Consider the following 27250-nt stretch of genomic DNA (forward strand, 5'->3'; position numbering starts at 1 on the left):
TTTAGGCAAATCATACATGCTACTCTTGTGTTTACTGTTTTTTCGCTCCAGGCAGGGGGACTGAATGCTTTCATTTCAAAGCAAGTGATGTTTACGCCTTTGCCGTAATTCTTTAATCACAACCGTCATCCCAGCATATCGCCAGGTTTAGTGGCATTACCATCTCCCAAGGTCACTTCTAACGAAGAAGGTCTTCACTACGCCTGCAAACCATTGATTGGCTTTCAGCTTCAGTCGGGCACAAAACAAGGTCTGCTCTCACATTCATGAGGGAGCCTAGTCGCATCTCAGCGGTGTTTATGAGAGATGCGGCGAACCCTAATACAGAAGATGAAGGTAGATCAGCACAATATACAAGCATGAATACCAAGAGAGGCACCACGATCCATCCTCATAAGTTGCTTGTGTATTCATAGAGTAGGTTTCATAGCTTTAACTCGTTTTTCTCTCGTCATGCATAGGGATTAGACTCAAAGTTTTCTTCAAGTTCAGTGTGGTAAGGGAATAAGTTGCCTTAAAAGGAAAGTTTTGTTGTCATTTGCTCACCCTCATGTTGTTCCAAACCTGTATGACTTTCTTTCCTCTATGGGACACAAAAGGGAAATTTTTGAAGAATAGGCTGTCAAGCTCCAAAAAGCACCATAAAAGTTCTCCATATGATTCATGCAGTGTTAGGGAAGCTACTTTAAAACTGTATGCCAAGTACAGTCAAGCCTACCATCCTAATAATATCAAATTTGGGTTCGGTGAAGTGTTTTGTAAGAAGTCTCTTATGCTCACCAAGGCTGCAATTATTTGATCAAAAATACAATAAAAATAGCAATATTGTGAGTTTTATATTACAGTTAATGTTGCAATTAGTATTACAATTTTAAATAATCTTTTTCTATTTTAATATATTTTCAAATGTGAATTTTCAGCATCATTACTTCAGTGTCACATTTTTCCGTGCAGTTTTATATTTTTGTGGAAACCTTGCTACATTTTTTTCCGGATTCTTTGCTATAGAAAGGATTCTTTGAAATAGAAAGTTCAACAAAACAGCATTTATTTAAAATGGAATATTTTTTTGTAAAAATTATAAATAGTTGATCAGTTTAATGCATCTTTGATAAATAAAATAATAATATTTATTTTTTTATTTTATTTTTTTAAACGTACAGTATGGAATTTTTCGCCACTAGGGGTCGCTAACCTCTTTACAATAACAAAGGCGTAGTTTGATGACGCAACACATGCTAAGAATTATGGATGTTGTCGTCAACGTCAAGCCGGCCGATCTAATAATGTTTATGGATGACTGAATACATCGATGCTTTTATCATGACTGTGATATGAAGCAGTTCGGGATTGCTAAGAGACAGCTATCAGCTCCACACGCGACGCGAGTCCCGTGGATATAAAAGGAATACGGACATTTCATTCTACCGAACTACACGCAGAATTACTACTCACAGGTCAGTTTATTAGACAAATTCAACTTGTGAGGTAACGCAGCGCTGTTTCACCTGGTCTAACATTACACTATCACACTAAACTGCATTTGAATGTGTTGAAAAGTATGTGTTAGTTTGTCTGTATGAGACTAGCAGTAAGCTAGATCAACATTAGAATAACATACAGATCATATTCTAACATTTTATCATTGCTGAACTATATAACATTGATTAGTTTTATGTAAATGTGCTCACCTGTTTAATAAGTACATGTAGGAGCGGTCGAAGTCTCGGACGTGGAGCTCTCGTTTATATACTGTCTATGGGAGCTCTCGGCATCTCGAAAACACCGCGCTGATATTGATTCTCGTTTTAGTTCTCCTTTTTTATCCAAAGTCTGCTTGCCATGGTCTGTAATGTTTGAACGAAACAACAACAGCGTGCAAATAGACATTGCGAACTCCACAGTTGTCTGCGTCTGTCGCTTTGGTTAATCAGTGGGCTCTGCTCATAGCTCTGGTTACCATGGCAGTACGAGCGGAAACCAGGGACAACGCGGATATGACGCCATTGACTGCGACAAAACGGAAATAAAGAAACGTGCCGTGTCTAAAAATTAAATTAAAATTTCTCCTGGTTTGAAAGTTGTTGGAAACAGTCGGGATAATGTAAGTACACAACTAAAAAAAAAATATAACGTAGATATAGTGATTTTTGCTAATTTTAAAGCAAAAAAAGTTACTTATTGTGCCTTTAATGTATGTACATTTATAACACTATACTTTGTATTATATTACCTTTGCATCAAATTACAAAAAAAACTAGTTGATGATAACGTTGACATCTTTCTCTCTTTTGACATGCCGTTATCAACCCGACTATGATGACTTCCGCTTCTGAGAAACCCGGAAATGTGAAAAGGGTCAGTTTTACCCTAAAGGGACATGGTGATGGAAAAAATATGAGATGAGAGGAAAATAGTTTTGTGTTTTCCCCCCGAGAAACTTTGCGTTTACTCGCAAAACCATTACGTTTTCTCGCAACAACTTTTGAATCCGCTTGAAAAACGTTTGTGTTCTTTGGTTTCTCGAAGATTTCTCGGGGGAACGCAAAACATTTCACGAGCAAACACAAACTTTCTCGAGGGAACGCAAACCATTTGCGAGAGAATGCAAAAGCATTGACAAATATTTTTTCCTCGAATATTTATTTTCTTCACCATGTCCCTTTAGGGACTCCATATAATTTACACTAATAAGTAAACAACACACTAATTTAAATGTATAACTCAATTGTAAACATGGTGATAAATAGCTGTATTTAACTAAATATTTATTTATCTAAAAAAATAAATAAATGCCTTAGAGAGCCTCCAGCAAGTCATGATTCTAATTATTTAAAGATTCCAAACGAAGAGATTTGCTATTGCAAGGCTGTGTGCACATTTTAATGTGAGAATTATTATTATTATTATTATTATTATAATCTAATCTATAATAATCATTATTATTATTTGTCACAGTTCCCTGCTATTTTTAGAAACTTATTTACTAAAATTTTTAGCTCTCAACTCAAATATGACACATTTAGGTTTGACATAAAAAAAAAAGTCACTGTCTTTCACGTGTCTCATGACAAAATGTCATTGACGTCAAAGCCCGCTTGATGCATCCAACTGCATTATATGTGACTTGAAAGCTACAGCAGAGGTCAAGATTTTCATTGAAAGAAAGTAGCATGGGCAACATGCCCTCTTCGGTTTGAGTGCAAATCACAGATGAAGTCATTGTAAAAATCGAATCAGCTGTGACTACATGAGAGTGCCCGTTATTTCTTTTCTAGGTTGATCTGGACTCTATATTATATTTATGCCCTCTGTCACCATAGCTCCCTCATAAAATGGTGAGCCTTGTACCAGTTATTTAGCATATAATGAGATTCTAATATGTGACATTGAGCTCAAAATAGACCCTAGATTATAGATATTGGTCTTTTTTGGCTCTCTGCTCGTTAACAGACTGACAGCCCTTGAAGTGAATCTGTGCTCCTGCTCTTTAGAGGTAATTAAAAATTATATGGCACATTTCCATTAATCTGTCATCTAGTGACCTGCTGATGAGTTCTTGGTGTAGTTTGACAGGTTAACCATTCGTCTCTCTGTCAGACAGTGACCTGGAATTGTAAATGTAAATGTCTCCGGTACGTTGTTTGGTCCTTTTTAACCACATCATTGGTGTAGATTCAGTCCTATTGATTCATCTCTTTCTATTCATACAGAATCAATTTGTTGTATAAATTTGTCTAATTGTAGCAAGACGAGTATATAAAACAAATGTATGGTGTTCCTTCTTTAAAGGGAATGCCATTTCTTATGTTAAGTTTCCACTACGTGCAGGACCGTCTGTGACACATTTCTAAAGTAAAGCTTGTGATCTGTGAAGTGTAAAACCATCAAATGTGACAATGATTATATTAGCTTATAATTGTGGCCGGGAAGTCTTGCAGAGAGAGACATATAGGCATCGTACTCAGTAAATGAGCTGAGCGTTCCAGGTCCTTCACTGCCATCCGCTGACCAGAGTCATTGTCTGAGGTGTCTTGTGGCCTGTGGGGAAACAGCATTTCTGCTGTCCTTACCTAATGAGGCAAGTGAGTTCAGACAGCGAGGTGATGATTTGCCTTCTGTTTTGCTGCTTTTATTTGATGTATTTATTTGTATTTTAAACGTTGCCGCCTTGGTGCTGAAGCTAATGTACTGTATAAAGTGAAAGGAGAAATGGCCTGTTAGTGATTACGTGAAATGTTGATAGCCCTCTATTTTAAAAATGGAAGAAAGAAAAAATAAAGAAATGTTTTTTTTTCTTCTTATAAGAAATCAAAAACAACTGTCATCTTATAATAATACTAGTATTTTAGGGATTTGAGCAGAGTACTGTCACACCCAACAAACAAAATAGCAAGACAAATTACACAGATATGGATGTTTCTTCAAATGCAGTTTATTTATTTGTGTTATTATAAAGGTCACATTGAATCTGTCTTGGAAACCCATTGCTATGCCTACATTTATTTTTGTCACATAGATTTATACTATAAATAAAGATAAAATCCAGAAAAATGACAGCTGTCCCATAGCTGTGGTGTCATTTTCTCCACACCAAAATCCATATTTTTGATTCAATTTTGTCAAATTATGCAAAAAGTGTAAAAGGTATTTTATTGTATTTAGGATACATAAAATGCCCGTTTAGCAAGAAAAGGAGTTTTTTTTTTTATTGTTCTTTTTTTTTAGACAAAATAAATAAATTAGTAATAAATTAGTGAGAGCGTTTATTCGCCCAGAATGACAATTTTGCGTTGTTCTGTTGACTTTACGCAAGGGCGTAGATTTGGTTTGAACATTGGGGGGGTTGAAGTTTGGGTATGCCTCCTGATATTGTGATCATGGTATAAATATTGGGGGGGTTGTAATGCATAGATTTAAATATTGGGGGGGTTATCTCCCCCCTATCCCCCCCACAAACTACGCCCCTGACTTTACATAATATAAATGACTTTCTTTGTTTTGTGAAACACCAAGAAATTCAACTGTGGGCACTAGTTCACCCCAAAAAAATAATTCAGTCATCATTTACTCACCCTCATTTTGTTTCAAAACTGAATGAAATGTTGTTTTAGACCACATTGACTTTTATTGTATTTGAAACGACAAACCTGTCGAAAACGATGGCAGTTTTTTTGCGTTTTTGAATAAACTGTTCCTTCTGTTTGTGCCAGAAGTGCCTATAGTTGAAAGAACACCCGTTTAACACAATGCTTTAGTAAGATTTTCTATATTTACTCCAATATGAATCACGACCTTCTCGATTGCTAGTAACAGTCTCCTGTGTTTACTTTCTATATTTTTGTTTTTTAGTTAACCCACACTGTCTTAATATAGTTTTCTATTTTGATGTGTTTTGCAAACCATCATTATACAAAACTGATTATGGACTAGTGAGGCATGCTATATAAAGCGATAGGGGTGATGCTTTTCCTGTCCCCTTCCGTATGCTGTTCTCTCTGAGGTCTCTCTCCAGCAGTGCTGAGCTGATTAGGGACTCAGTGGGAAGCGTGTGGGTGCCTGGCCGAAAGTCCCCTCTCATTGTCTTAAAATGGCCCCGAACTGTGCAACTCTCAGATGGTGGTCTGATTATGTTTCCCTGATGACAGACTTTTTCAAGTGCTTATGACCCAGTCTCATTGGCTTTCTGTAGTTTTGTAAATTGTAAATGTCAGATGAATTTATCAGCCTTGATTTGACACAATCCATCACGTTCATTCTTGTGAAATGCAATTAAATCCCTGAAGTACGTTTCGCACTAGCTACGTCCGAGATGTAATTTAAAATTAAATGGCTAAATTTGGATGTTAATTAATGTGTCATCAATATTCATGGTGATCACATATAAAAAGTTCCTAGTGTTTTGTGATTTGACATTTTGGGTACCAGTGTTGCAATGAATGAAAAACAGAAGTTTGTCTGAAAGTTTTTCATAAGCGTGCCACACATGCATTTGGCCTTCTCACGCAAATCTCTCTTTATCCACAAGGTATCAACGGCTTGACAATGGCGCTCCATAATGGCATGTATGTAGGCTGGGAGACGGGGAAGGCGCTGGGCAAAGTGGCTATAATTCATCGGAACCACCTGGTGATTCCCCCAGTCACCTTCCTGTTTCCTGTGTGCCAGATGCTTCTTGCATACCCAATCAATCAGCGGTGCCGAGCTGCTGCTTACCACAGCCGACCTTGAATCACATTCCCCTGCTTCTGCGTTTTGGGGTCTCGTCCGGGAGCTTATTCCCTCCTCAGTGTTTCTCATTTGGAGACGCACCTGTGTCCAGACCCAGATAAACCGTGTCCTCTGAGACTGCTCGGGGCACTTCTCTGCCTTTCTGGAAGTGCAACAAGGCAGTACTCTGGGAGCCCCAGCCAATCATGGATTGGCCATGCAAGGTGATTTAAAATGCATTGGAGGAAGGAAGATATATAATTATGTTTCTCCGAGGGGGATAGGCTTAATAACCAGCTATAAGACAGCCAGTGTTGTCGTAAGATTCAGACAGTGAAGGCAGGGTTCACACTTCCTGAAGCTACTGTTTTTATTCGTCTTCATTCATGGAAATTTAATGTTCATGGATATTTCACAGATGTTGACAAAGGCTTAATCTGTGCTTCAAGCAATAGTCATCCGAAGCAAAATTTGTTTTGGCAGTAGAGCGCTGGTTTCTGAGCGGTTATGGAATACCTGTCTCTCACATTGCTACAAGGCATTTAATTCCCACAATTCACACTGAAAACGGATACTTCACACACAGTGATGGCTGCTGAAGTGCAAAAGCTCAAACGCACCACTTTTCAGGTTCAGTCTGTAATATATGATTGTGACCATTGCAAAACGATTTGCTTCATTGACCTTTAAATGTGTTTGTAAGTTAAATACAGTAACTTCTTTTCAGCCTTCTAAAAATATCAGCTTCAGTCCGTATGGTACCTCATTTCCAATTAATGCTTCCTCAAGAGGCAAGCTACTTTTCATCTGGAGAGCAAATGAAAGAAAGAAAATATGAAAGAAACATAGAATTCTAGAGTCCTTTGAAAGTTTGAAAGCTTGGCTAGTTCAAGCATTTTTGTAGGGAAATTGCATCACTTCCCTGCCTAATGTTTTTGGCTATTTTTGATGGTGTGGAGGTGGGGCTCTGCAGTTCCACCTGAATGCCGGTGGACATCCATCCCGAGCACCTGGGCAGGGTGAAGGAGCATGTGATGCCCGGCTGTCCTTACGGTCTGATAAAGCACTTCCTCCCCTGAAGGTGACCCTCACTCCCTGGAAACTCAGCGCTGGACCCGTCGGCTGTCAGCTGTTGTGGACCTGCCACAGTCTATTAAGCACTTTAATGATGACCACTGCCAGGGGCCGGCCTGCACAGCATTGCATGCAACGCGTACTGGAGAAACCCCTCCTTCTTTTCTCTCTCCTCTGGTCCCCGATTTCTGATCTCTGGACAAAATACTAGATGATCAATAGTTTTTGAATGTAGATCCACTTTTGTTTCTTTGTTGTGTTTTGAATTTGAATACAGGAGATATATGAAATGTAGATGTTTTTCCTGACAAAATGGAGGTGATAAATCAAATGCTGAACTGCAGTTTTATTTCCTCATAATGTGGTAGCATAAACTGTAACAGCAAGGAAATGAAATACACATTTAGTTAGATTTTTCTTTTTAAATAATCATCTAGTACAGTACTGTCATAATTAAAAGTATAACAATGTTCAAGTGAAAAATCAAATGCTCAGACTGACATCTCAAATGATGAATCAAATGAATGACTCAAATTATGAATTAAAAGTTTAAGCTGCCTGTTTAATTTATGAATCAAAAGCTCAAGCTGATGAGAATTGATCAATCATGGGCAAATTACACACTACATCAGTCATGTCAAACAATGCATAAGGACGGATTTTTGATTTGATCTCAGTGAGTCAAATCTTTTGATCAGTTCACCCCAAAGATTTGTTCAGATTTGTTCACTGATTAGTTTTTGTTGAAAACAACATTGGCTCAAAGCCTAACTAATGAACATGAACAAAAGGGGCTTTCGCACCGGAGGAACCTTTTCATAGTTCCTAGAACTATTGGCGAAAATACCCGGATGTCGCCGTGTTTGCACCGCAGGAACTAGGAACGATTTTAGTTCTAGGAACTCTTTTGGAGGAACTAATTTAGCTCCTACTTCAGAGTAGGGTCTAAACCAGCACTATAGGAACTATCCGTGACGTTAGTGTTCGCTGATTGGCCGAACGCACGCGAAACACCAGCACCCGTCATTTAAAAAAAAGACTGTGTAAACACACAGATTATAGCCTATATATTTACTCCGGAAACTAACTCTACGAACCTCAGAAACAGTGATAGATGGGCCTCTTAACCTTTACGCTGAGGAGAAAATCCAACACAACTTTTGAGGGGACCAAGCAAAACATGATTACTGCTCAACTAGCAACACTGGACATCAACCACAATGCATACGTTAATAACGTTTCATATAATGTCTTTCTATGTATAACAGTTCTATCTAATAATGTATTAGACAGGACAGTTTGACAGATCGCAAATTAATGAACACAGAATGCGAGCACTGTTTGTTTGCTTAGGCTCTGGCTGGTGTTCTCAGCGCCGTCAAAATAAAAGTCACAACAAGAAGCGCGGCTTACGTCACTTCAGAGTTCCTACTAGCAGTGCGAATGCAACCAGAAAACGTTCTAGGGGAACCATTAGTTCTCGGGGAATCATCCTGGTGGTTAGTTCCTAGAACTATCCAGTGCGAAAGCCCCTAAAGTGTCAAGTTTTTTCCCCCGGTTTGTTCACATCAGTTAATGTCATTCTGTTTGAATATGCTACTGAATATGCTTTTAAGTGATTCCTTGTGAAGTGAAGAAAATTGTGTTATTTTCACTTAGTGTAAATAGCATCTATTGCTAAGAAAATATGCTATTTTCACTTAGAATCAAAATGTCAATAGAATAGTTGCTATTTGCACTTAGTGCAAATAGATGCTGCCTTATAAGTTTGTCTTACCACTGTATAAGTATGACATGTTTCGCTGATTCATTAATCTTCTCCCCATGTCCCTCTTCCACTGTAAAGCTCTGTACATCTGTCCAGATTGACATACCTAACGTAGCATATCATTTGCACATGGTTTATCTGTTTGATCTTTGGATTCATAATTTGAACAGTTACATTTGTAATTTTATTAGTGCTGCTTATTGATTGATTATAACAGTGAATCATCTTATAAAACAATGTATATGTTTTGTTTTTTCTTCTATTTGAAATTTAATTGTATTCAAGCATCATTTATCATGTATCATTTTGCACATTATTATTATTATTATTATTATTATTATTATTAAGTTTAGAATTTAAGTATCAAGATTTTTGCTAGGAAAAGTCTTCCATAATGGCGATTATGTTGTGTGCACCATGCAGAAGGAGGCAGAGTGGAAGAGAGGTAGAGAGTTCATGGTTCTCACACATTTATTCCCGTTCACAGCTGGTCACAAAATAATACTGTCAAAGGGGAAAAGTCAGACTGTGAAAACAGCTTTGATCTTTCTGTGGCAGGTGTTGCTTCTCAAGACTTAGAGACTTATGGAGAAGTCTCCTCTGTTAGAATCGTCTCAATCACAGGGTTAGACGTACCTTTCCTTATGAACGAACATAGTATTTTCCACTTTCCTTTTCAGTGATTGACAGACGAATGAACCGCATTTCTCAGAGTTTTTCCATAGTAGTCCACAGATACAACCTTATTCTGCATGGAAGGTTCAGGGTAATCACTTAGCAATCACTCCAAATGAGCAACCTTTTGGCTTGTAAAGTCTTTCTATAGAATATTGTCACCATCGTTCTTTCATCATTAATGTCTTGGAGAAAAAATAAAGAATGTAATCAAATAAAGGTCGTATGAAAATGAGGCATCAGAATGACTAATAGCGAAGGGTCTCGACATCCATGCGCTGTAGCAACAAAAGCGTCGCTCTCAAAGTGGGTCATTATACAGTATACTATAGTTATCAGTGACTTGTGCTACCCTTTGATCTCCCCCTTTTACAACGCTGAGGTTGCCTCAAAAGAATTGGAAACCTCAGAGGAGACTTTTTTGGGGCACCATGGCATTCTCTGTCATTTTACTGAGCCAGGCCGAACAAAGTGCTTTGTGTCGCTTTGGCTGACTAATCTGGCTCTTCTGGGCCTGGCAGCAGCGGGCTTTGGGATCAAAGTGGCACCACTTCATCTGTAGAGGTGCCCTATGGCTGCCCACATGGCTGGGCTAATGTGTGTCCTGTTCAGTTATGCCTCGTCCTCTGGCCAAGGACCTTTCTATTGATGATGCTTTGTTGTGAGATGGTTTGAACACCCAGACGAAGGCTGATTTAGATATTTGATACGACTTCTTTGAGCTGAGGTCATACTACTCTACCTTTCTCTACAGTCCCAGATCATATCACAAGACCTGATATTGACAATCAGGTACAAATAATGTGTTCACTTTTTTTTTTTTTTCTTAGTTTTGGTCTTTTTGGTCATAATTCCAAATTTGTCTTTAGATAAATATATCCTTTCAATTTTGTCTATTTTGTCATGCCATATACATAGATTTATTTGACGAAAACTTATTTATTTGAACTTTAGTTGACGAAAAACTGCAAATTTAACCCAAATATTGAAACATTATTTCACTTGTGCATTTGCATCATTTTGACCATTATGTGAAACATTCATATTCTTACCATATTACTTTTTTTCATCTTTTTGATCTTAATTCATCTTATTTTTGCTTAAGTTTTACACTACCGTTCAAAGGTTTGGGGTCGGTACAATTTTTGTTTTTAAAAATAAGTCTCTTATGCTCACCAAGGATGCATTTATTTGATCAGAAATACAGTAAAAACATTAAGAAAATTTAAGACATATTATTACTAATTGAAATAACTGTTTTCTATTTTAAGACATTTTTATAATATAATTTATTCCTGTGTTTTCAAAGCTGAAATTTTTAGCATAATTTCTCCAGTCTTCAGAGTCACATGATCCTTCAGAAATCATTCTATTATGCTGATTTGCTGCTCAAGAAACATTTCTTATTAACAAACAGGTTTTTTTTGTTTTTTTATTTTTAGGATTCTTTGATTTTTTTTTCCTTCCAAAAGAACAGCATTTATTTATTTATGCATTCACTGACAATTTTTTGTATCAATTTAATGTGTTTATAAGTAAATGTTTGCATGTGAAAAAGGTAACACTTTATTTTTAGCATACATGCAGTTATTATAGTAGAAACTAAATGATAAATTATGCATAATTACATGCAACAAACCCTAAGCCTAACCCTAACCCTAACTTACATTTAGTTTCTAACGTTAACACTGTAACAAGGACACCTTAAAATAAAGTGTAACCCTATATATATATATATGTGTTTTAATTAGCTAATTATTGTCATAATACAATTTTTTGTCTTTTTGTGTTCATTAAAACCCTTAGTTAACTAAGTTAACCCAAGGTAACAAGTAGTTTTTTTTGTCAGTAATTCTGTTTAGCATCTAACACATATGCATTTGTTTTAAGAGATCTAAAAGTAATCTGACCGGGTCACAGTGCTGCAGAAAGGGACCTAACTACCCCCTCGGCTGATTGCTTTCATTTGAGGGATCAAGTTTATTAATGCTAATATTACTGGGGCCCTGACCCCTAATCTTTCTACAGTCAATTAGTGCTGCCGGTTCCCACCTCCAGGGCACAAGCAGATTTATGTGCTTACATAGCGGGAGAGGGCCAACCACAACCCTGGATCTTCCCACAGACTGTGTATGCTGCACTTCTGTTCAAACACACCGCACTCCCAAAGGCTCTTTCGGTCAGGGTGGGCTGACATGTTGGAAAAAAGCTTGTTTGTTCAGAGGTAAAGATGCTGCTTTGAAGTGAACTACCAGTATTGTACACACATAGTTTTTTTTTTTTTTTTTAGTTCCTTTCAACTTGGCAAGAGCTATACTGGACAACAAAGTTCCAGTGTGTTCTTATCTGTAGACACGTGTGATAGTGATTTTCAGTAGCATTATTACGTTTTTGCTGTTTCAGGTTGTTCATTTGTACAGTAGTACTACTCAATTGTCTTCTTATATTCAAATATGTTGGTATACATGTATCAATATTTGTTAGTATTGATACTTGTTGTCAATGATAACATTGCATGTTATAATGCAATGTTATATAATTTATATAATAATGATATAAGTTATAATGTTAATGGTAGAATAATAATGTTCATAATTTCCTTGTGAAATGTAGCTGCTTGTGTATCAAGAGAAAAAAAAGTCACATTTGTTGAAAGCATTCATAGAATGAATCCATTCTTGGGAAATATTTGTACCACAGTTTTGGGGTCACAGTGAGAAACAGAATACATATGCACTGTAGTTAACTGTTGTGCACACATATGTGCTAATATGGTACATTTCTACACATTTCTCACCATTCACAGCAACTCCTAAGCTAGAATTTGAAGCCCTTTTTCTGGATTTTAAAGATCAATTAAAGTGGGCTTTATAACTCTGATTACGTGTAAGGAACCCCGTCTAATGAATACCCTCAAGAACATTTTGAGTCAGAGTGAAATCTGATATTAAAACATCTCCACACTGCAGATACATTAATTAGATGTGGAATTATAAGAGCAAAAAGTTTTGGGCTGGAAAGTCAGAGACAGAATAGCTAATGTAATTTCCTGGATATTTAATGGTCTCATACAGCCGAAGGCTGCGTAGATGGTTCTCGACCACAGACACATATCAATAAACATGCTTGTAGCAAACAAAACACTGTTTGCTCTGTTGTTTTACTTTTCAGGGTGAGTTTGTCTAGTAGGTGGTGGAATAATAAATAATATATTGAGTAAAAAAAATAGATAAAATATTAATTTGTTTTCTTTCATAAATTCAATACAACTCTTCATATTACTTGCCTCCTGGCTTACACACTTTCCCAGCATGCATCACAGAGATAGAGGTGGCACATTTAGACTCTGCACCTGAGTAACACTCCCCGATGACAGCAATCCGGTGTCCTCCTTTAGCAGTGGACGTTCGTCTAAAAATACACCCCAGATGCCGGCCAGCCATTTCTCCCTGAGTGCCACAATACCAGTGACCTTTATGCCAGTGTCCTGTTCCTGATTTCCCAGCACCCCACTAACCTCCCACAGTCCCCGCTGCCGGCTTACACCCGCCAGAGCAAACATCATCTGTTCTAGTATATTACATTTTAGTCTGGACTATAGATTAGTTGTAATGAAATGCCCCCTCCTGTCTTAAGTGTAATTAACCAGACATTTGGATATTGGGAATATAGATCTACATGCATTTTTTTTCCCTCCTCATGTTCTAATCAGCTGCTCAGATTGGTTAAAAATGAATACAGTCAAAGTGAAAGGTGGAAAAAGGAAAGAGAAAAAATTCACCCTTTTTAATTTCACAGCTCCCCCCCCATTAGTCAAGGACAACCGTTTTTTTTTTTTTTTGCAGTCATTAGTATGCTTTTAAAATGCTGGGAACCGCAAGAATCAATTATAGAGCAGCTTCAAATGAAGGTAGGAAATGTTAGGAGAGGTTCACCCACCTTCGTGTCGGTCCTCAAGTCGTTTCATAATTTAAAATCATTAGGACAAACCTACAGACTGAAAAGCTCATTTTTACTGCACTCATAATATGTCTGCGCTGATAGAAAAGTGAATATTTTACTAATTGAAATAGCATTCCTTCTTTATTTGTCGGACATTCAAGGCTCTAACTGGCAGCCAAGTCACCTCTTTTTTTCACCTTAAAATGCAGAACATTTTGGCACCTTTTGCTTTTTTTGACTCTGGATTTTCTTTGAACCGTCCTTTGATATGTGGCTTTTGAACTCCTGAAGGATGTCTTGAAAGGAGAAAATGTTTAATTAGCTGTTTTACACTGGGAGCAGAGCACAAGAGAGAAACCCACGACAAGGTACATAGAAAGGATGGCCTCTTGTCCTCTACATGATAATGTACTGTATGCAGGAAATGTCGATGTATAGATCATGGAATGGGCCCTAATGTCAGCCTTTCATTCTTATTTAATGCTTAAAATAGGGTTACATCTGAAAAAAAAAAAATGACTGCAGATTTAATGATGGTTCCTTGTTCTGAAATGTGCAATTACTGTAAGCTTCACTCTTCATCTTCCAATAATTCTTCAGGGATGTGGAATTGAAAGTGTTTGTACGATGTCAACTCTTTTTTTTTTTATTCTTTGCAGAAATTACATAACTGGAATTACATAACTTTTTTTTTTTTTTTTTTTTTACTGAATCTTAATATTTAAATAAGACAAACCAACTATGTTTACACTAATAGTCACAAAACTCTCATTCTTATCAATTTGGTATAAAATACCAGTAGTTTGCATTATAATATGATCTTATGTCAAAACTATACATCTAAACTAAACATCTAATTCAGAGTGAGGCATTAGAGTTTTCAAGTATAATCTGCAGTTATATACTACAGTAGCTGCTGTACGTGCAGAAACATATATATTCATGTAGTCATTTCTCACGCCATTCTTTTCATCTCTATTCCCATTTTAACTGCTCCCCTTTTAAACCCCTGATTCGAATGCCATCCTCAATTTATAATGTCATAGCTCTCATGATAAATACAATAAAACATTTAATAAGACCATTAGCTACGTGTCAGAGTAAAGATCTTAATCAATGTAAAGTTCAGGGCTTTAAAGAATTGATCTGGACGTTTTGTAATGAGAGGGAGATTGTGCGGCAGATAGAGGGGAATGGCTTCTATTATTCTGCCTGTCAGGGTGAAGCGTCGTCCCCAGGGCCCTGCTGATAAACATGCTGGAGAGCTGGGCAGAGCAGCCTTCATCCGCCGCCACAAACAATGCAATCAGTATGATACATTTTTTAAAGGGGGCCGGTGCTGACAACACACTGGAGCTTGAACTGTAAAATTCAGGCCGTGGACAGAATTAAAGTGACATGTCGGTGCGCTTGTGAGAACTGCTTACTGTCTATTTGTTCCTTCTCTACTCTTATTGTTTTCTGCTAAAACGTCTCACTCGAGATGTTTGTTCTCGTGCATTCCTGGAGAGCTAGAGAGATTTATATTTTCTTCCTGTTGTATTTTAAGTGGAATACCATTTCTCTCTGCACCTTTTTTTTGCCTTTTGTTAAGATTTACACCATATTGTCCACTTTTTTTTCTGTTATTATTCTGTTTTATTTACATGTATGCATTTATTTATCATATTAGTATTTATTCTATCATTTTATTTGATCCATTTATAATGCAAATTGCAAAAAACATTACAATAAGGTCTCATTAATTATTTAATGTATTAATTATAGCATTAACAATGAACAATTCATTTCTTACAGTATTTAATCATTTTTGTGAAGGATAGTTCATTAAAATGTAATTGTTTATTGTTAGTTCATGTTAGCTCAGGACCATTAAAAATATATACAACTTTTAATTTTAATAAGGTATTAGTAAATGTTGAAATTAACATTAGCTGAGATTAATACACGCTTTAGACGTATGCTTCATTGTTAGTTAGTTCAGAACTCATGAAGTTTACTAATGTTAACAAATGGGACCTTATTGTAAAGTGCTACCAAAAATTGCATATTGTGTCAAAAAGCACAATATATGTGTGTTCTGCATTTCGATTATTGGATAGACTGGTCAGTTCACTGCTCATTTTCAGTCAAGCACTTGCAGTTGTTGAGAGGATATCGAACTCTTCTGTTAGACTACTTGAAGGAGCAGCAGTTGGTCAGCCATAAAAGTGGTGATTGAGTGTTAATCAAGATCATTGCACCAGTGGCTCTGTCAGTTACTGGCCTTTGTTCTCTAGTGTTTCTCTGATGTTCCCCTGAGTCTGTCTGTCATTCTCATGAACCATGACGGTGTCTATCAGCATCACTAGCTGGACCTGCATGTGTTATGGAATATTGGATTATTTTGGAATGAACATACAAATTCTTTATGTATTAAAATAATTATGCAAACTCTACAGTTTATTTATTGAACTAATTGTATATGGTACTGTATAACAGTGGCAGTGGCAGACGGATTGAGTGTTTGGAAAACTTGATGCAGAAATTGCACACACATAATGTTGCAAGCATCTTTTATACAACAGTTCAATAAACAATGATTTAATATTGGATAACTTGTATTTTAGATGAAAATATTGCCCGTTATTTTGTCTATTTTTGCTCTACAACAGAAAAAAGGGCCCTAAACGAAGCCACAGCAGAACTAACTACTCCACGTCTCCGAGTGACGTTACTTAATGAATCAGTGTTTGGAATGAATTGGTAGAGTGAATGATTCAATGATTCACTCATAAAGACAGTGGCTGCATCCAGAATGGCATGATCTGTTGAGTAGGTACTTATTTTGAATAAGTAATTACTCTACAAGTGCTAAAAAGTTATGTTCTATTATGTATGAATGTGTAGTATGAAAGTAATCCGGACATACTATATTTGCTATGTTGTCATTATCATGTGACCTACCAGTGTCTGTTGTATGGCTTCACTGCCATTCACGAATCCTCTCCCGTGGCCTCATGGGATGGTAAAGTGTCCATCGTATGCACACTCTAGAATCTCGCCGGAAGAAGTAGGTCATCTGGGTACTTTTTGCCTACTCTTTTATGAGTACTATGAATTTGGACAAACTTCTTTGTCACATATTGTTTTTAGGGACATAGGGAAGTGTGAGATTTCAGATGCAGCCAGTCAGTTTATTTATTTATTTATTTATTTATTTGGATCCCCATTAGCTTCCACAATGTGGTTGCTAGTCTTCCTGGGGCCCATAAGTACTAAAACGTGTGTACAGTTAAAATACACAAATATAACATACATAAATATAACATACATATAACATAACCACATGCATACATTTATCCACATATACACATTCACGCACATACAGCATTTGAAAATGTCAGTACCTATAACAGTCACAAATTAACTGGTGTAATACTATTAATTGTCATCTGTTTTAGAGTCTTCTTAAAATTACATATGTTGGATATATGCCTTGTTCTTAAGTCCAATTTATTCCAAGCAGATGACGATCTAACTAAAACTGTTCTTGTCACACAATTGGACCTTGCAGATGGAACCACTAACACACCTGAGCTCACCTGACGCGTAACATGTCCGTGACAATACCCACTAAAAACCAATTTATCTACAAAAGATTTTGGATTGTTTTTAAATAGAGCATTGTGCATATAACAGAGAAGACTTATATTAAGTTTGTCCTCCACCTTTAGCCAGCCCAAACAGGTATGCATTTTATCTACACTTGAGCGAAAAGAGCAACCAAGGGCTACTCTTGCAGCTCTGTTCTGAACGATTTGTAATTTTTTCAGATGTCCCTATGCAGCACTGGACCAAATTACTGGCCAGTACCCCAGATGTGACAGAACTAAAGACTGGACAACTGTTTTCATAACAGGGTGGACAATATACTGAACATCTCCGGGAAAAAGCAATGCCTTTGGCCATTTTAGACACAATGTGGTCAATCTGATCAGCCCAAGAGAGCTGACTATCCAGCTCAACACCCAAGAGTTTAGTCTGACTCACCTGCTCTACCACAGATGTATCAATAATTAGATTTAAGTTGCAAGGCTTGCCAAGCATACGTTTAGTACCAAAGACTATACATTTAGTTGCTTTATTCCTGAATGAATCAATGTTTCTGAATGAATTGATTGAGAGAATGATACATGCCTCACTCTTAAATACAATCCCTTGTCATCCCCTATTGGTGCATTGATGTAATCGACTGAGAGCCTCTGAAAAATGCCCACCAATAATTATGTAAAGCTGTTTTGTGAGTTCAAATAACAACAGCAATAATTATTTTATGATCAATAATTCATGTTTTTATTGTTTGCAGATCACGTTATTATTGTGTCAAAAGCAGAAATAATTGAAATTTGCCTCTGTTATTGGAGACAGAAATAATCTGTTTTGACTATAATACATGTTATGGAATATTGGATTGGAAAATGAATATATAGAGAGTGAGAGTGGGATTTACAGGTTCACTTATGTAAGGCACAGCAAATGCTGCCTGTTTAATTCCAAGGGTGGGGAATGCATGGAAAAGGTAAAGGTTATGTAAATATGTTATGTTGAATTTAGTGTAGCAGATTGCTCTTTTAAGACTTATTGATGAATATTAACTTATTTTTGTTGAAGATGTCAAAGAAAGCCAGTGTTTTGCCCTTTATGAATGTGACCAATGAGTTGAAGCAGTGTTACTGTCAGTGAGAAATTGTGATTTATACTCAGTAGCTCCTTGAACAAACACAGAGGACAAGACTGTGGCCGATGGGTCATCTCCTCGGCTCCACTGCTTTTAGCAGTGTGTTTCCATGGCAACCCGCATGCTCTGCTTCAGCCCGAGGATGAACGTGAGAGCAGATCTGTGATTATGAGCAATCAGAGCCCCTACATGCACACATGACAGAAGAGTTGGCCATGCCAAGTGTCCCAGTCCAAGTCATGGTGCGTCCTGTCCAAATGGCTTTGTTTCCTTAGTGGATACACTTAAATAAAGGGATTTAAGATCTACTTTGAGATTCCACCTTCTTAAAGTGGATATTTCCTTTATTAGATGGATGACCTGGAGGTGTGCGTGCAAATAAGGGGACTTTTGGAAGCTTTAAGAAGGTTGTATCAGTGGTTCATCTGTACCAGTTTAGTTCCATCTCTAATCAAACACACCTGAACCAGCTAATCAAGGTCTTTGGGTTCGCTTAAAAATTATAGTTAGACATGCTATGGTTAGAGAGGTTTGAAATAAACTTTAAGAATATTGTCAAACATGATCGTGATTTATTCTGCTTAGAAATGGGTCAACATGTTTGATTTGTCATCCAACTACCAGCTAGTCAGTTAGTTTGATCAGCTAGTGAGTTCAGACTTCGGCATCGGCAAACACACCCCTGATCAGTGTCAGGCATATCCCTAAACCAGTCTAATTATACAGTACTTCTTTAAGATTGACTTGTCATTCATTCACCCAACCAAGTAGTCAATTTTAAAAATCCCTACTCTGATCATCCACGTAAACATATATGGCACTATACCACTCCATAATGTGATAACAAGCATAGAAATACAGAATACATACATACATTTTCTGTAGCTTTGTGCGAACTTATTCAATAGAATTAGACTTCTAGAATGTTCTTTTCAGAAAATTTCAGTGCAAAAAATAATATTTTTAATTTAATTAGACAACATTTTAAGGAAGTGTAGTGCAAATATCTTTATATAATTATACTTCCATTATAGTTAACTTTCTTTCCAGTGCAAAACAATAATACATAAAAAAACAGCTAATAAAGAAAATATAAAATATTTCACTCAAATACTGCATTCAAGCAATACAACACGTATATTTTTGTGCTCTTTTCTTTTTCGCCGGCTGCTCGGAGGTAGTCATTTTTACATTTCCCGCTGTTGTCACTTGTCGTCATCGTTGCTACGATACGTGACTCACAATGACTGAAACGACCAATTAAAAGGGCATTCTCTGATGATGTTCCAAGATGTTGAAAACGCTACGCTGATCATAGACAAACAGGGGGAGAAATTAATATCTACCGCACCTTTGGTGTTTTTTTTCTTATCATAGCCTACAAATGTCTTCGTTCATAGTCTGACATGTGTCTGTCATGTGTCTGTCATGGATTTGCACTGAATTGATTCTCAAAAATACGGAACAAAGTGCGTTCCGTATCAGTTCAATACGGAACAAGGCTTTTATGTGTCAAATACGGGACGATTCCGTATTATACGGAACGGTTGGCAACCCTACTGTCGACACATGTAAACGCAGACCCACACAGCACACAGCAGTTCATTCAATTAAGAGCTACTCTTAAACCTAGTGGGAGTTCCAGCAAAGAATGTGCGTCTGTTATAAATAACAATAATAATCTTAATAAACAACAAGAGGAACACAAGAGGAAATGATTGATTAGAGAAGAGTGATTGCAGTGGAATTGGTTCCCTTGTGACCAATTTCAACATGCTACTGCAAGCAAAACACGAAACACAATAAGCAGGCAAAAGCAAGAGGGCCTTGAGCCTGATTCGGTCCTAATGAACTGACAGATCAGAAATAATAATCCAGCCACAGGACCATAAGTCACTGCAGAGGTGTAATAATGTCAGCCTTGTTAATTAAGGCAGCGGTTTGATATAAATGCACCAGAGTAATATATATAAACAAGTGTTGCTAGTCATGGTTGCAATGGCGTAACTGTGTCAAAGCTAAATCAAATAGTGAGTTCTGGGCTTCTGCTGTTGTGTATCCTGCTGCACTATGAAGCCGTTATTATCACCTCCACCATCTGTGATAGTCAGACATACCAGCTATGTGTTTTTGCTCGATACTGAGACTTTCTCAATACTCAATACCTTCTGCTCTTTACCTATAATTGAGGTTTAGAAATTGTACTTCCATGAATATTATCCTTATTGAGTATTCGATCAATGTGTGGTCATGTAAAGCCAATAGATGTGCATGTTCTTATATGTCATTTTCTGATGACACTTTATGCTCTATTGAGCCAGTGAGCTGAAAATACAAACATGCTGGATAACATCTAATGGGTTTTTATCTGTTGCTAAGGGTCAAACTGGGAATTATTGGATTGTATTTAATTGGAATTTTTTAACTGATTTTGCTGATATGGTAAGAATGTTTTTGAGAGAGGACATTTGCCTTTCGAATAATTTGGTGCATTATAACAAGAGGACAACAGATATAATGCTGCAATAATAATAAATACAACACACAACCCCCCCCCCCCCCCCCCCCCCCCAAAAAAAAATGTGTGAATGTAGACATTTTTACTTTCATAATGTCATAGTTCTGAATGAAACTAAATATTTAAAGAGAAAAATATAGCATAGGACTTGATTTTATATCCATCTGTTTTGATTTCATTGGTATAAGTGGACATTTCAGAATAAATAAATTATATAAGGAATAAATACATTTTGATTTCATGTTGGGTTTTTTTTAGTAGCCCTCATCAAGTAGCCCTGATATCACCAGAATGACATTCCAGTATGTTGGCCTGGCCAGTTATAGCATGCTGTTGTGTATATATGGGCGTATCTTTATTGAACCCCGTGGGGACTCAGGGGACTACATTGTGTTGAGCCGAGCAGCGGTCTAAAAATGGCCCTCCTCTGTTGCTCATCGTGGGGATTTTGAGCCCAAGCGAGATGTACACCTGGAAAGGTCAAAGCTTTAGTGAAAGACTCAGCTGAAATATTGATATTGACAAGCGGTATTTTGACACAACCCTGTAAAATAATAAACAGCTAAACAAAGATCCTCCTTTCTGATAAAAAAACAGCAACAACAACAACAAAAAAACAGAAAGAAAGTAGCAAACCAGCAGATAAAATAAGCTTGTACATTCTGGAATCAGGTGATGTGCGTATGCTGCATAATACCGCATCATCTGCCATACGGCAGTAAGTTATGGTTTATAATCAGAGGTACACAGCTTGGCGGGAGTCTCATCTGTTACTCATTGAAAGCTCAACTGCCTTTGATTTGTACAGCTGTCACCTGGAATTATATCGCCATTGTTTTGTGTTGTTGTTTTGTCTCTAATGTTCTGTTAGCAAACCATTATTCCAATTGCAGTGTGTTTTGTGCCAAAGCTCTCACTGCAGCACAAAAGCTTATTTGATATGGAAAATACCTACTTTTAGCACTTCAAACATTTTTAAAACAAAGCCTTATTAGCAGCCTTTAGAATGTCATTAAACAGCAACAAACGCCGATCGCACCGGCATTCACACCTTTTTAACCCTCACTTTATTTTCGAACAGTTACTCCTCTTCTAATCTAGATTCAAACAAACGGAAAAGATAGGCATATTTGCATTTTTCATAATGCTGCATTAACGCAGTGGTCACACTTTGTTTTTTTGTGATAAATGCTACGCTAAAGCACAGATTCAGCTGGTTTGTGGAGACAAATGAGAGCTTTGAATAAATATCTCCTCTTTACTGTTTATTAATATACTAAAAATGATGAATGTGTAACGGGGCACGTGGAACGCGGTCGTATGGAAAAATGATGGTTGTTGCGGCTCTAAACCTGCTCTTGAGTAATACATCTGGTGCAAAGTGCCGCAGAGCCAGACCTATTACAGTATGGTAAGTTTTTAATCTTTTAAAAAATATGGCCATAAATATCAGAGATGCTCTGTTTCTCCCTCAGTCGCTCTGGTCTTTTTTGTTCCACGGTAGAAAACTCTTATGCACCTGTTCACAAAATGATATATAATTTATCAGCGAATACAGAGACACAAATAAACAGCCCTAAATAAACAAGGCCTTGATTTACATCACTTTATTCATTTTTTGTTTTTAATAAGAATTGAGGTAATCAAGGACATTTTATTGTCACTCAGAGCAACAAATGAGGTATCATCACATAACATCTTGACAAGAATATGGGTATGTTAACATTGCTTGTGATATAGGGCCAGAAACGTACACAAGACAGATGAATTGTCCCACATTAATATATGTCCAGAATTCAGAACTTGACCCTACATTAGTGTGTCTCAACCTGTTTGAGTATTTCTCAATAAGTGTTCCAAGAAAGTTTTCATTTATCTGTATTCATCTGTACCATTTTTTTTTATGACCCAATATCTAGGTTCCAAAATTATGTTTTTCCAAATAACACATTATTCGGACTCCATTGTTCCTCAAAATATATTCTTTTGTTTAAAAAGTGAAGAGGCTGAGTTAATAATGACAGAATATTCATGTTTGGGTAACCTGTCCATTTAATCCAAACTGATTCCTGCTTTGCTCAAATATGTTCAGTATATTGAGTTTGTCTTTGTGCCTGAGTCACATTATAACCTACATTTCACATAATAAATAAAGTGCATGAGATTTTGAAATTTAATGTAGAGTAATGTAACCTACAGTCCAAATATATTGACCAATTCAGGTGTAATTGAATCTTTCATTCAGTCAATGAGGTGCCAAATTCACAACTGAAATGAGGCAAAAAGACACTTTGGGATCGTCATGTTCACCTGTACTGTGAACACTTGCCAAAGTGTGTCGTTCTGCCTCCTAGTGTGTTGAGTTTGTAACTTTCCTCAGAGATCGTGACAGTCAGAGCTCCATCACTAAAACAGATCAGAACGTTTCCCAGACTCCAAGTGGCTTCAATCCAAGGCCTATTTACCCTTCAGAATGATCCAGGATATTGTAAAGGCCATGAGTGGATCAATTATAATTTTCAGGAGTATTGAATTACTATGCACATTTTCTGGATGCATCATACAGACTGATGCACATTTCCCAAAGGACATCTCTCCTTCAGCTATTATGTCCTGACACCCTGAAATATGACTGTCCCTTAACTCTTTCCTCGCCAGCTTTATTGTAAAAATGTTGCCAGCCAGCGCCAGCATTTTTTATGCTATAAGTTTCATGGTCCCCCGGATATCTTGTTGCATGAATATTTGGACATGCAATATATAAAAAGAAAGAACAGATTCTCTGCTTTTATACAAACATACAAACAAAAAGTTTTATTCTAGCTTCATGCATTTTTTTTAATCAACACTTGAATGTGGGTAAGTTTCATAAAAAAAAAAATTGTTTTTGTCAAAGACTACATCCAGATCGGATTCAGAATGGTGATCAAAACATAGACACCCATTAATACATATTTGATGTTTGATGTTAGCCTACATTAAGCAGTTTTTTCCCACAGGCTATTAATGAAACATTTGACATTCACTAAACGTCAAATTTCTCAAAATCAGACCATTCATGCTATAGATTTCCATAGAGTTGGCTTTTAATGAAATTAAAAAGACGACATCACAAGGCTGAAAAATGTAAGATTGGGCTCATTTCATTGCCTACCCCTCTGAATTATGTACATCCAATTACTAACTTCTGTTTGTAAGGTGGTTTTCTCATTCTTGATTGATTTGGGTCACAATTTATGTGATTTTATATTAATTTAATTTCAGAGTTGGCTTACCATTTGCTTTTTTTTCTATTACAGGCGTTTCCATGCATATCGACAGGAATTTATGGTAAGCAAAATGTCTATTCATCCTCCAAACCTTTTCAGTGTATGTGTTTGTGTGTGATTCTGAACATGTGCATGAAGAAGCATGTGTGCAGTTTAGATAGCAACTTACATGAATGCTCACTGTGTGTGTGTGTGTGTGTGTGTGTGTGTGTGTGTGTGTGTGTGTGTGTGTGTGTGTGTGTGCAATGTAGGGTTAAAAGAGCTGATGATGAACAAATTACCTCTATAATCTTATCATGTCTCCCGGCATTACTTTCAATTTCAAAAGTTGCTCTTGTTTTTTATAAAAAAAGATGTTTTTGAGTGTGCATTTCTGCATTGTGTGTGTGTGTGCACGTGTGTGCGCGTGCGTTAGGGGTTATGTACTCTACCTTTTCAAGCGTTTGTGGGTTGGTATGATTTTTTTGATGTTTTTGAAAGTCTTATGTTCACCAAGACGGCATTTATTTGATCGAAAATACAATAAAACATTAATACTGTGAAATATTATTATATATATTATTATCATTTTCTGTTTTAATATATTTTAAACGTAATTTATTCCTGTGATGGCAAAGCAGAATTTTTTAATTACTCCAGTCTTTTCATTACTCATACTTCAGTGTCACATGATTCTTCAGAAATCATTATAATATGCCGATTTGATGCTTAAGAAAGATTTCTTATTATCACTGTTAAAAACAGCTGATAACAGCTGCTTAATAATTTTGTGGAAACCGTGATGCATTTCTTTCTGGATTTTTTTAAACATAATTTATGATCAAAAGATCAGCATGTATGTGAAATATAAATTTTTAGTAACATTGTAAAATCTTAATTGTCACTTTTAATCAATGTAATGCATCCTTGCTGAATAAAAGTAAAATAGTTATTATAATAAATATAGCTGCAAGCAGCAATTATCAAGGCCACAAGAAGGAACAATGGTCACATGAAAGCATGGCTGGGAGCTTCAGAAAAACTGCAACAATAAGATGTTTTTTGATTATTTTGTCAAAATGGCTGAAAATACAATTACTGTAATATGATTAACTTGCTTAGCACTTTTGATAATATAATTTGATTCTGCATGCTGCTCCGAATCTAAAGAGACTGATTTTTGGGCGAACGGTTCAGAAGATGACCAGTAGGTGGCGCTGTGCCGAAATGCTGCATGTAGCCTCAGGTCATGCTTGTGATGACATGTACCAAGTTTGAGCTGAATACGCTTAAACGTTGCAGAGATATTACTTCACGTCCAATTTGGCCTGCTCTTTGCCGAAATCGTTTGCGCGATATTCGAGAACGGTTGGGTTTATCAAAAAGCTTTTGATAACTAGTGATTGAATAGTATGATGTATGTATGTGTGTGTGTATTGATAAGATTCTATCACTCAAGAAAGTGCCTTTGAGATCTCAGAACTTCATAAAGGATGCGGTTATGTTTGATTCAATAAATAATCTGCAACTTCCCTCTCTGGCATTGTGTAATTGTTTAGATAATCACTGAGGGAGAAAGCATTTACTCTGAAAGTAAGAAGAGCACTTCAATATCATGATCAAAGAGCTAATAACCTAGAATACTTCACAAACCTGACGTTTTCTTGTTTCTTTCGGGCAAAAAGACAGTAAGCACTCGTTTAGGAGGAAAATGAATTTCATACGCTTGAGCTTTCATATGCTACCGTGGCAGTCATGAATGTTTGCTTTTGAGAACATTCCTAAATAAGCTGAGGGAACTTTACTTGCTCTTCACTGTGAATAAGCTAACCAAGCGAGACAAACTCAATCCATGTGGCTACATCACCAGATTAACCAGCCCCATGCACCCTGATCGAACATGTAGCGCTGTCACCCACAGCCAACCGGAGCTGACACCCCATCTCTCTTTTTCGCTGCATCATGGGAGTTGAGGTCCAGGCTGACAGATGATCGGGGGACAGAGGGTAAGGCGTAAAGGGGCTGTTCTTTGGGGTTGGAAACGTGGACAGCAGGCAGGTAGAAAAATGAGGCCTCACTCCCAGCTGACAGCCCAATCCCTCAGCCCACACCATTAGCACGGGTAGAGCTTTCACACACATGGCGTATTGGAGGAGATGCCACCCATAAACAAACTGGCGCCTTCCGCCAGCAGAGGGGTTGGATAGTATGATAGAGGTTATTAAGTCCGGCACTCATAGCCTATCAATCAATGCCACGAGAGACGGGTTAAAACAGGTTATTTCTTTTTCAGAGAGGATGGGACGAACTGGCAAATCTATCAGTGTCTTACATAGTGTGGACACAGGCAAAGCACAGAGGTGGACAGAGGTTGCATCATCCTTTACTTTGTCTGGATCATTTTCCTCCCTTTTTCCTGGATATGCAATTGGTTCATAAAAAGCAACAGCTTTTTAGTGCCACATTAAAATTATATATATCAAAAATCCTGTAATCCAGCCATCTCCTCCCTTCCTCTTTCATCCTCATCCTTTTCACCAAAAATGTGTTTTAGGTGGACAGATCAATTTAGGATGTTGGCAAATAACAATGTCTTTTCTGTTAACCAAATGTTTTTAAAAACTTTGCTATTGCTTCAATGCAAATGAACAAGCGTGCCGTTGTTTATTGCGTAGTGACGGTAAGCCAGATATGCGCAGATTCTGTGCAATACGCTGTATTTGATACATCATGATGACTCACGGGTTGAGTATTTGGCTTGCACGAACTTCCCCAACAAATTGAGTAAACATAATAAGTAACACACCAAATTGGCTAGTGATTTGACAGCGTTACCCGCCACAGTTGATTTTTACCCGCATCTGGGGTTGGCGGGTGTTAATTTCAAACCCTGTTGTTTATAAAGAAAAAGTTGTTTTTATTTAAATTGAACAGTTTAAATTATAATAATAATAATAGCTACAGTGCTAACACATCAACATTTAACCAACAACCTACAACAGACTAAAGTTAAACATTTCAAAAGCATTATAAATTTAGACCGAAGAGGAAAAAATACTTGGATCCCTTTATAGAAAAAAAAAAAATCCCTTTTA

General features: G+C 37.0%; 1 protein-coding gene across 2 annotated transcripts in view; it reads left to right on the forward strand.

Annotated features, from left to right (window-relative positions):
* The window catches only part of macrod2 (mono-ADP ribosylhydrolase 2), a 561583-nt gene that overhangs the window by 390045 nt on the left and 144288 nt on the right, over positions 1-27250 (forward strand). For both annotated transcript variants that reach the window (XM_084093701.1, XM_084093700.1), the window contains exon 7: positions 24207-24237. In XM_084093701.1, the coding sequence (XP_083949827.1) occupies positions 24207-24237 (31 nt within the window). The remainder of the gene's footprint in view (positions 1-24206; positions 24238-27250) is intronic.

This window comes from Abramis brama (genome assembly GCF_963993115.1).
Source record: "Abramis brama genome assembly, chromosome: 19".
Lineage (NCBI taxonomy): Eukaryota > Metazoa > Chordata > Actinopteri > Cypriniformes > Leuciscidae > Abramis > Abramis brama.